The sequence below is a fragment of the Pimephales promelas genome, chromosome 16, assembly GCF_988280905.1.
Source record: "Pimephales promelas chromosome 16, fPimPro1.hap1.1, whole genome shotgun sequence".
In the NCBI taxonomy this organism is placed as follows: Eukaryota; Metazoa; Chordata; class Actinopteri; order Cypriniformes; family Leuciscidae; genus Pimephales; species Pimephales promelas.
The window spans coordinates 11,452,408-11,464,236 of NC_142784.1; the positions used below are offsets into that span (position 1 = coordinate 11,452,408).

The window sequence follows — 11,829 nt, forward strand, 5'->3', positions numbered from 1 at the left end:
TTATTTCTTCACAGGTAAAAACTCTCAACTGGAGTACAGCAACACTGAGCTGCTGTCCACATGGAACCAAACCTCTCGTCAACCCCTCGTCAGGGAACGTAGCCCCTGTTATTCTTTCGCTTTCTTCAACAGAGGCGGCTGAGATGAAACCTCACACTGCCAAGCTCGTTGGCTCAGTGAGGAGCTAAATTGCAAGGACGTTTTCCTCAGACTTTGGGACTCACGTTCAAACCAAGTGCCAAACCAGGTGCCTGTGCTCCATAGCCAAATTGACAAGCTTTATTTTACTGCCTTCTTCTTGCTGTAGAGAATCTATGCTCAAATCAGGGCGAAGAGAACCTAAGGCCCTTACATCTGCTGCAGCACACACTTACCAATGTCCACACCAATTTACAGGAATGGTTTTAAAGTCACATTTTCCATCAAGGGCAAAATGTGATGCGGTATAACACGCAGTACAGTTGCTACACCTCAGAAAAATGTCACCCAAGTTCATAGCTTTCTCTTATTCACTGTGTTGCCAGTTTAAAACCCTACCCTGCAGTTATTGCTGTGGGTAACACATTCATGCTGTGCTTCATAGAGACTCCACGATTGGCCTTATTGGGAAGGAGAACTGGAACAGTTGCAGGAAGGAATGACTGTAAATAGATTTATTTAGAAACGGTCCTGCAGAAACGTTAGGGAAATTGTTGCAGACTAGTTGAACTACGTCGCATACAGCACATCATAACACTTTCATTTCTGTCTCGTCCGCATATTTGACGTAGAGCAGATGTACAGTACTACAATTCTAATGAGTATGTTACTATAAACTGGTGTACAGAGAGTTTACACAATGATATCAACAATCAGGGCAACATATTTCATGTTGTTTTGTAAACCTGAGAGAAACTGGATTTGGTATTCTACATTTTGTTGGGCTTACATGGAAGAAGTTTTCTCATTTAAATTGTACACATCTTTCCACATTTCTTGTAAATACATGAAATATATGTTTCAAAAACGTATAAAGTAGAAATATTTAGTTTTTTTTTTCTTTTGTATTATCATAATTATTCGTATTGCTGTTTATTATTGGCTTTGAGATTTATTATTTGGTTTGAGATTTTTGTTATTTAAAGGAATAGTTCGTCCAATGATGAAAAACATATTTACTCGTGTCATTCCAAACCATTTATTTATTCTGTGGAACACAAAAGGTAAATAAAAGGTGGTGAACAAGTCTATCAAATCGGGCATCATTATCATTCAATGGCAAACACCAGTGGTTCATTGGAAGAAAGAATGTCACACATGTTTGGAATGACAGGACGGCGAGTAAAGGATCCCAGAATTAACATATTTGGATGAATTTCTCCTCTAAGCTGTGTATAGTGTGTTTCTTCAAAGGTTTGTGGCCCTCAAAAGACAAAATTTAGCATTTAAAGATAGTAATAATAAAATCGTCTGTGCATTCCTGTATTAAAAAAAGATCAGGCCTGTGTTTGTTATAACCCATATAAGAGCTAAATCGAAAGATTCCCATGGTAAGAAAAATTCAAGGCCACCAAAGCCTTTTAGAGCTACAGCGCCAGCAGACTCCTACGCCTTTGCCACCATATTGAATCTATATTGCTGTAGCAATGCTGCAGTTTTCTGCCTTTAAGAAAGTGTAGAGAGTTTTTGACTTAACATTTTACTTTTATTTATTTGGCTGAAGGAGAGGTGGTGTGATTGTGTCATGTCATGGTGTATCATTTACACTTGTATTATATTTATGTTTGATTTCACATCTCTCTCAAATTGCAGGCACTGTGATGTATACAATCTGCAAGTTTGTGGTGATTTTCCAAGTCTGTGCTTTTCTCGTTCCCGAAAATTTCAACAGTTTTGCTTCCTTGCACTACTACAGGTAGACCTTCAAAATGTTCAAACTGGTAAAAATTGAAGCAGGGTGCCAATATCTCAGATAATTCATTAAAGACTTGAAAATATTGCGTAGTCACAGACGGCAACATAATGTCGGCCCATATCTGGTACATGTCGAATCCACACGAACCAGACGTGGGCCTGATCTCGGCCGACGCTATGTTGCTGTCTGGGGTGTTATAAAACAAATGCTTCGGCCAACCTTTAAATATTAAATGCTTAATGTTATTAGACGCTAACACTGTTTTCTACTGGTTTCTATTCCTGTGGCTTTGTTACTGTGAAGCCCTAGCCATTGTGAAATCTAATTGGTCCAAAATTCCACTTTACATACATAAAATATGATTGGCTGTGCCATAATTTTCACTTTCAGTATAAACAAATTTCTTGTCGCGCCTAGTTGGGATACAGTGAGGTTCAGTCATTGGAAGAAAGTCAGACATCTGTTTACTTCACACCATAAAAATATTATTATTATTATCAAGCTCTGACCCACACTGCCTCACTCAGCACAGGGAAAAGATCGGATGCTTTTTTTTTTACTAATATCACTGTGCTCGGCATCATCATGAATATGCATTTGCTTTGTGAATTTAGCTGGTGATCCCACCTATGCACATACATGTACTTTAATGATCATTATGATTATTGTCATCTCCAGTATGTTTTTATCGATGACGAGATATTTGATATTTCATGTTTGATAGAGCTGTGGAGTCATGTTAATGTCACAGATGTTAGTTCATAGTTCTGAAGAATATGAAGTATATTTAGAGAGTAGATCATTTACATGCAAAGCTTTTTGTACACTGACACTGTTATTCTTGTATTTAGAAGCAGTTTGTAGAAAACATGGACTAATGAAAAGGCAAAAAAAAAACTAATAATAATTGAAGAAATTTGGAAGAAAATGCAGCTGTTTTTCTTCAGATTGTGGAGTTTGGACCAATTTTTAATGAAAAAAAAAACAAACTTTAAATTAAAATACTGCACTTTGTCTATATAGATGTAATGAGTTCTCTTAGAGATATGAAAAAAAGTGAAGATTATCTATTTTGAAAACAAACTGTTACATTTCTTAACTTATGTACAGAAACGATTTGATTCACAATCAACAGATGATATAACTAAAGGTGCAATTTGTTTATGTAGTTGAGAAAGTAATAATCTATAAGAGAGAAATGATATTGTTAAGCTGACATGCCAATACTGACATATGTATATTATAACTTCATTCTTTAAGTTCATCAGCAGAGAGCAAACAGTTTGTGAAATGTGAGGCTACAGAGCTCTGGTTTTTGCTCTTGATGCCTATTTTGTGCTTGTATTTCTGTACAAGAAACATGCTGCCGCTGTAAAAAGCCATGTGTATATAAATTATGTTATATAAAGAAGAATCCAATGTGACTGTCTCTCATTATTCTTTGGGAACTTTGAGGGCTTGTGGGAAATCTTAATATCATTGTCCAAAAAGTACAGTACAGGTATGTGGCCATTTTGAAGAACCTGGAAAAAAACAAATTGCGATTATAAAAATTATGAAATTCTCAGGGATATCTACACATCTTTTTCAGTTTTGACAGACACATGCTTAAAGTCAAGACTGTCATCTGTCAGACAAGGTCATTTGAACCTTCAAATAATCATCTGAGTCTCGGTTTGTTTTGTCTTTAACATTGAATCAAATGGCATTAAAAGCTTGGTCTTTAATAACATGAGTAGAACTAAAGTCATGTGTTTATATTCACTATGATGTTTAGGAAAGTCCTTAAAATGATCATTGTTAATGTGTGCAAAGTCATGCACAACTTACAAACAAAACTTTTTAAAAAAGGGTAATCACATTTAAATTAACTTTAGCTTTGGTTGAAGGGAACTTTATTGTATACCTTTTATACATTTCATTTTTATATAAACATTCACTCTTAGAAAAAAGGGTCCATTGGGGTTCTATATATGAAGCTTACATTCTTCGAAGAAAAGGTTCTATATAGAACCTTAAAAGGTTCTATCAGCACTACGTATTTGGAAACCGTAAAAGGTTCTACACGGAACCATTTTTTAAGGGTTCAATAATAATAATCTTTTAGGGTTCTTTGTAACCAGGAAAAAGATTCAACAGGGAACTTTTGGGTTCATTCATTATCACTGTCATCACATCAAGACCCTAAAATGTATTTATGAATGCATGCGAATGATCACAAAATTTAAGATATGGGGGTTAGAAAATGTATACATTTCATTTTATGTTAATCAATACCACATGAAGAGTGCCATTTCCGTTTTTCTCCTTCAAAAATCAGCATGATTAAAATGTGATATTAAGGTGCTACAACAGTTTAATAAACAAAAATTTAATTACAAAACTACAAAATTTTGCAGAATAATGTGATATGTGAATGAATGATAGCCTATAAAGAACCTTTGTTCCAAAAGGGTTAGTTCTTGCCATTTTTAGCATTAAAGGTTCTTTTGAGTTGATTAAAGAACCCTATGCTTCATCTAGAACCCTTTTTCCTAAGAGTGTAGGGTACTTTGCTCAACTCCAAATTCCCGCGTGCTGTTTTTGGACATTTTCGTTTCGTTGTATCGCGTGATTTTTCGTGACAAAACTTGGTTTCGAGACAAGATAGAATCGTTGGGTGACAGTTGTTGTCAACTCGTGTAGTGCGTTACCTCCTGTTGCGGATCAATCACGTTGTGTCGTGTAGTGTGAACAGCTCACCAACTTGAACACTCCTGATTTCACAGAGAACAAGTCATGTAGTGTGAACCGCACAGTTCAGCCAACCCGATCTCACGGGAATTCGTACGAATTTTACGAGGTGGCTAATTCGTAACAATTCGTACGACCTCACTCATACGAATTAGTACGATTTTTGCTAAATCATACATACTTTAATAAATAGAATTGATCAATTCGTATGAATTCGTACGAATGACCTACCCCTGACCCCGCCCCTAAACCTACCCATCACGTGGGTTTAGACAAATGGTCGTATGAATTAGTACGAATTAGCTACTTTTTAATCACTCAAATTGGTCATGAGATAGCGTTCAGCCTGACGTTTTAAATCATGTAGTGTGAACAAGGCTTAAGACAAATGCATGAGAGGACAGGATAATATGGAGACTCAACACTGGAATCGGTTTAACACCGTTCCTGGAATTGCTCGCCAGTTTAGCGGTGAACAGGGTAAGGATCGTCTTGGCATACAGTGTCTCACCGTTTTAGAGAATCCACTCTGCAGTGGCCATGAATTTAAAGCCTAAGCTAACCTTGTTTCACTTGGGGGTGGTGATGGCGCAGTGGATAAGACACGTGCCTTTGGTGTGAGAGACCCAGGTTTGAATCCACTGCGAGACACCAATGTGTCCCTGAGCAAGACACTTAACCCCTAGTTGCTCCAGAGGCGAGTGATCTCTGACATAAATAGCAATTGTAAGTCGCTTTGGATAAAAGCTTCAGCTAAATGAATAAATGTAAATGTAACCTATGCTGAGGAGCATATGTTGTGTGGACAGAGGACAACTGATGAGATGAGAGCAAGTTTAATCTATTTGGGTCCGATGGGGAACATTATAAACTGGGGAAAGACTGAACCCAAAGTCATCAATAAGTCAGTGAAAGATGGAGAAGGAAATGTCTATAGATAGGAAATGTATAACCAATGACGAAAATCAGAGTACAGGGAATATAACGTGGGTTAGGATCTGATGATATCACTATAAAAACAAACCATCTTGCTCCTGAAACTATCAAAAGGTCATTAACATCATCCAGACTCTCCATGAACGGACTCATCTGGAGCCGTAATTGGTGTTATCTTTTCCATCACATAGTTGTTCTCCCTCACAGTCCACACAAACTCCTCAACTGTTGGTGGGGCTTTCTTGAGCCATTTAAATGTAATGTTTTTTGTTTTTTTTTTGGCAGCTGTCATAAATATGTGTAAAATGCTTTCCCCCTAAACTCTACCATTCAGGAAAATGTTTTCAGTTACCAATACTATGTTCGCAGGCGTATTTGTCACCCATTGTAAATTTGGTATACAATAATGGGGGGCTGCCAAGACAAAGTGAGTGGTATTCGTCTGGTCACGTGATCTGAAAGATAGGACGAGCTTTATGTAGACAGTAGGCCACTAACTATTACTGGTGACTTAACACTACTGGTTAAAAGTTATTTTTGAAAGTAGTCTCTTATGCTTGCCATTTCGTCATTTAAAAGAACTCTTTCTATTTTAAGATATTTTAAAATGTCAAAACTGCATTTTCAGCAGTCTTCAGAGTCACATGATCCTTCAGAAATCATTCTAATATGATGATTTGATGCTCAAGAAACATTTTTGATTAGCATCAACATCAAAAACAGTTTTTGCTGCTTAATATTTACATGGAAACTGTGATTTTCTGTGAAAAGAACAGTATTTATTCAGTGTAATCTAAAGTATTAGTCATTTCTGAAGGTGTAAATGGATCTGACTTGCAAAACGGCTATATATTTCACTAATAAATCCTAATCATAGTTTGTAAAAAGTTCTCCCTGAAATAGTCCGAATGAACTCAGTCACCCCACTTCAGGCTTTGGGTTCTTTCTGGCTCCTCCTCAGCACTGAGATGTGATCGGCTTGGGGGTTTCTGGAGCCAGATGGTCCTGTGGAAAGCAATCGTGTGAAAAGCAGTGGGGATCTTTGTCCTGGCTTTGATAGTAAAGGACGCCAGGAAAAAAAAGTGCTTAACTGGCACTTTTTTCCTCCTTGCACTTCTCTCCAGGTCTGGGTGTTGGATTTCTATTATGGTTCAGGCTTCCAGCTGGTCCTCGTCATTAGAATGATCTTGACATCCATGCCCTGATCTCTCCGACTTTGGATAACACCCAGACAAGAGAGTTATCTGGATCCAATATGGTTTTTCCAATATACATTTCTTAAGATCCAGGCAAATGAGGGTTGGGAGTGTCTCTGAGTGGGTCAGCCAAGGACTTACGTTGGGTTCTGAGAGATGAACAGGTGGTAAAGCTCAGTGCAAAATGAGAACTGGCATTTACTACTTTGTCTCACAACTCTCCTGAGTTTTGCCTCCATCTCGCTGCTTTCCTTAGCAGTGTGGTCCAGCAATGCCTTTGAACGGCATGTGCTGACAGAGAGCAGTACGGGGAGGAGGGATCTCCACCCCGCTGAAGGCCCCTCGTGAGCAGGCTCCTGTGGAATGCACTGCGTGTGAGTTTTCCACATGCGTGTGTGTGCGTAAGATTGGTGTGGACGACAGCCAACTGTATATATGGCCCTTACATTACAGAGGGCACAAGGCAAGACAGGTTGTGTGAGGACACACAGATGTGACGCTGGTACAGTCTGGAGTCTTTAAAGGTGGTTTTTCCGGTTCTTTTCAGCAACCTACTCTATTATTGAGTGAACAAAAAGAGTTCCTCCTTCAATTTTCTAAATATTTTTTCTCGCCTTGGAATGTCCCACTTACTTTAACATACAACTCTAAGGTGGCAACTCAACTTAAAGCTACACTGTGTAACTCTTTTAGTATATTCTTAGCTAAAAACCCTTAGTTCTTTCAAAAATATATGCGCTCATTAATGTATATTTACTTCGTTCAAGTAATAGTAAGTGTATAATATGCCATTGAAAATACATATGAGTAAGTGGTTCGCCATGTTGACCCTCCATCTTGAAAGTACATTAGCCAAAGAGGGGCATACCCGTTAATTCAAGCTTCGCCTTTCGTGTTTACGTTTGAGTTAACACTCATGGGCGAGGTCGAACTGGAAGCCATGTTAATCTTGGACTACATTGGCCACCGTAGGAGTTAAAACGAAATAGGAATTGAGAGGAACAGAAACTAATATTCACTGGATGATCATATACCTTTTCACTGCTAGATGGGGGTAAAAATCACACAGTGTAGCTTTAAATTGGTAAGTATAAGCAAATCGACTGTGCAAGTCATTTCAACTAACTTTTTTTAAAAAAGTGTCTACACTGTAAAAAATACAATAAAGGAGATTGGTTTAATCAACAGAAACTCTGAGGCCCTGTTTACACGAGAACGCTCGCAGGTGAAAACGTAAAAATATTTTATCGTATGTGCCTTTCGTTCATACGGTGACAGCGTTTTTATGCTTAAAATGTGACACCACCCTCCAGAGTGGAAATCTTAAAAACGCCCCATTGCCGTGTTCCCGTGTAAAGGGTAAAAACGCAAAAGTCTGCTAGACAGAGAAGGTTGTACGCAGGCGCGCGGACTTTGTGTTGTTGTGTGGCAGTGCTTCACATCGCCACCTAGCCGCCTGGAGTGCATACTACATTGAATTTCGCACACTTTTGCGTCACCATATGCACGTGGATTTCCCACCCAAAACGCTCATCTAAACGCAGAATAAAAAGTGATAACGCAGCGCCACTTTTGCGTTTTCTCTTCAGAATCGTTTTCCATGTAAACATAGCCGAAATATTATGTTTTCTGAACCACATCAGTGATCTAAGTTGATTTGCCAAAAGGAAAAAGTTGTGACATCATGAAAATATATTTTTTTATAGTTGAAACATGTATAACTTAATGTACCCCCCCCTGTAGTCAAAAAATTTATCCCTTTGATCAACAAAATTACACATTTAAACGTTTTTTTTTTTCGTTTAAAACAATTCTTAATGCCTTGAATTAGCTTGAATGTACAGTAACTCTACACCCTTGCCTCTTTTAGTATAAATGGTTTTATAAATAAAACCCCCCACCTCCACTCACTCACTCACTCACTCACTCAGCTCAGTGATCCACTAGTTGACGATCACATGCTGACCTGATTGGTTACAAGGTAGTTTGTGACGTCAAAATCACCAGCGATTTTTGGTTCACTGCAGTGTTAAGAATTAGCAATAGTGTTGACTCATGAATTGGCACATGGTTTATCTAAAGCATATTAAAAACACGACATATAAACATCATTAAAAGCTTGATTTTCAGGGGTTAGGGTTAGATATGTTTTGTCTTGTTTGGTGGGTGTGTCAAACATGTCAGCCCAATCAGCAGCAACATGTACATAAACCAGGGGGTATTAAAGAGACAGTTCGCACAATGGGTCCAAGTAAAGTCATTTACAAATGTGTCCGCTGCAGCTCAGTATACGCAACAATTGAAGATATTAGATGACAGGTTTTGTCGCAAGAGTTTTATTGTAAAAATATAGCATAGTGATCAGCAATAATGATGAGGCTAATACTCACAATAAAAATGTTAATGTCATCAAAACAAAAGAAGTGGATTTTCCATCACCTAAAAATGTCTTTTCATCCTCAAATGCAAGGCAAATGTTGGATCACAATAATTAGGAATCACAGTTTCCACAAGTCCCTTCACTCGATTGGGATGTTATCTTTTACAAATGTCACCGCTACAGTGGGCGCCATTTAGGGTATTGCTAGATGTTTTCTTAAAAAAGCCCACCCTCAAGTCATTATTTATGATAATACATCCAATGGATAAAATGCCTCTAAAGCATTTTATAAATACATAAATGCCTCCAAGCTAGTTCAAAAGTGGGGTTTGATAGTCCCATATGATTTGCATGCCATCTAAGCAGGAGCCTGGTCCAGTGTGGTGTAAATGATGGCAGTCTTTGCATGGAGGTCAGTCTGGTGACTGGAGACGAAACGCTGAAGAGTCTCACCCTGCTTCTCCATATGGAGCCAGTTAGAGACTCTGAAAAAGCATTCAGCCCCTAAATTACACGCGCTCTGCCAAGAGCAAACGTAACTAGTGCATTCATCAACCCACTTGGAGAGAGAAAGGGATGAGGGGAAAAAAGAGAAGCAGATGTAGCGGACGGTGAGGCGTCTCAGACTGCTGTCCTCAGATGTCTCCCCACTGGTGTGGCGATCACCCGACTGGATGGGAAAGAACTCTTGGAGTCTTGGATATATTGACATGTTTCCAATTATTCCAAAGCAATATTTTATCCAAAAATAAAATCTGTCATCATTCTCTTTCTTGATGTTATTCCAAACATGTATGGTTTCTGTTTTCCATGAAACGAAAATGAGTTATTTCGCAGAATGTCTAAGCTGCTCTTTTACATCAAATTTAAGTGAATGGTCAGGTCACAAAAAAAGACAATAAAAGTACTATAAAAATACCCCATAATTATACAAATGTACACAAGTTATTTGTTGAAAATACTGGGAGGTAAAATGAGAGTGAGTCACCATGTTTGTTCCACCAAGTAGGCTACAAATTAGATTTGAGCACCAAAGTGGTGAATTTCCAGTGAATAGATACATTTCAATCTGTTCCTTCCACAATACCTATCATATGGCTTTTTTTATAGCTATAGAATATTTATAGCTCTAGGAGTGCTTATAAGCGCTATACTTTTTTATGCTTTAAAGCTGTGGTTCTCAATTGGTTTGCCCATGGTGGTAGGCCTAAGCGTGACCCACATTTTTAGGAATTAGAATCAAGTTGCCTATTATTTCTCAGAAATGGTTAAATCACAATACATCCCACTAGGCTACATGTAGATTGTGAGTTTATCACTAACGTTGACAAATAACAGTCGCAAAATAGTTTTAGTAAGTTGGTATGACAGTCATCAAAAATATAAAAAAAGAACACAAAGTGAAAATAACTGATAGTTTTGCTGTAAGCTAGTCATCATGCAACATGCACAATACTAACTGAAGTGTTAATAATAAATATAAATAAAACATACTGATCCTAACAATAGAATACCTGCATGCAAATCATTCCCTGACAACAGATTGTGTACTACCAGTTACGGAATTTATTGCTACTTTTTACCAGAGCCGTTGAAAAACATATTTAACGGCTCTGCTTTTTACTAATTGACAACGTAAGTATGACGTTGCACTTGCATGTGATTCACAAGCGCGCCTCCGCATGTGCGCGTGCAGTAGGCCTACGCGCCGTCCGTGAGCACATTTCGGCTGACAGGAAAGTTTCGGCTGAGGAAAGTTTGTTTTCTGAGGTGAGAGACTTTTTATTTCTTAACAATTTACAAATATAACTTTAAATAATGACACTGACATTACATAGAACTTGACAACATTTAATCTGGCAGCACATACTGAATCAAGACAACGCGTTTTTTTCTCAGACACTGTTTTCCTAAACTGTCTGACAAAAAATTCAGCAGCTTTCGCGCACTTCATTCAACTATCATAAAATTATCGCATCAGTAAAGCATTCAAAATTACGTCGTCGTTGTTTATTTGACCCACTCAATACGGTCTTACGACCCACCAGTTGAGAAGCAAGTTATATTTTTCGTGAACTTGACGACCCATGTCCCCATTCACTTAGCTGCTGAGGAAAGTAGTGCTACAACTTGGACATTCTGCAAAACATTGTGATGGTTTATGGTAGAAAGTCGATCATGAGAATGAGTAAATGATTACAGTAACATTTTTAGGTGATCTTTCTCTTGCTGGAGAGAAAGTGGTTTTGCAGTAACGTTAGCTACCCATTCCAAATCACCTCCCACTGTTTCAGCTATGGGACAATATTTGGCTGTTAGCAACTTGTCAAAGTGAGAGCTAAACAGAATAAGATATCTAAATATCACATATCACACAGCTACCCATCAGCTTATGCGGTGAGGTCGAAATTGTCCGCCATAGTGTGCTGTTTGAATTTTTGTAGCCAAAATCCAGTTCTATAGTCCTGAAGTCAACGTTTTTTTTTTTGGTTAAACGGCTGAAATAAGGTCTCTGGAGAACACAAGTTCAAGATAAAATACATCAGTTGTAATAATTTTTAAAAGCTTTTTTCTTGCCTTCACCATCACTATAGGGCTGGATTCGAAATCACTTCCCTAAGGTATGAGCAGCAGTATGTCCAAATTCACAGTATGAAAAGTACCCAGATGACCTACTACTTCTGGTGAGA

At 38.0% G+C, this 11,829-nt stretch overlaps 1 protein-coding gene across 2 annotated transcripts in view; it reads left to right on the forward strand.

The window, feature by feature from the left end:
* foxo1a (forkhead box O1 a) overlaps window positions 1-3,318 on the forward strand; it is a 51,673-nt gene extending 48,355 nt beyond the window's left edge. For both annotated transcript variants that reach the window (XM_039660067.2, XM_089120991.1), the window contains one exon: window positions 15-3,318. In XM_039660067.2, the coding sequence (XP_039516001.2) occupies window positions 15-18 (4 nt within the window). In that variant the 3' untranslated portion in view covers window positions 19-3,318. The remainder of the gene's footprint in view (window positions 1-14) is intronic.
* The last annotated feature ends 8,511 nt before the right edge of the window (window positions 3,319-11,829 follow it).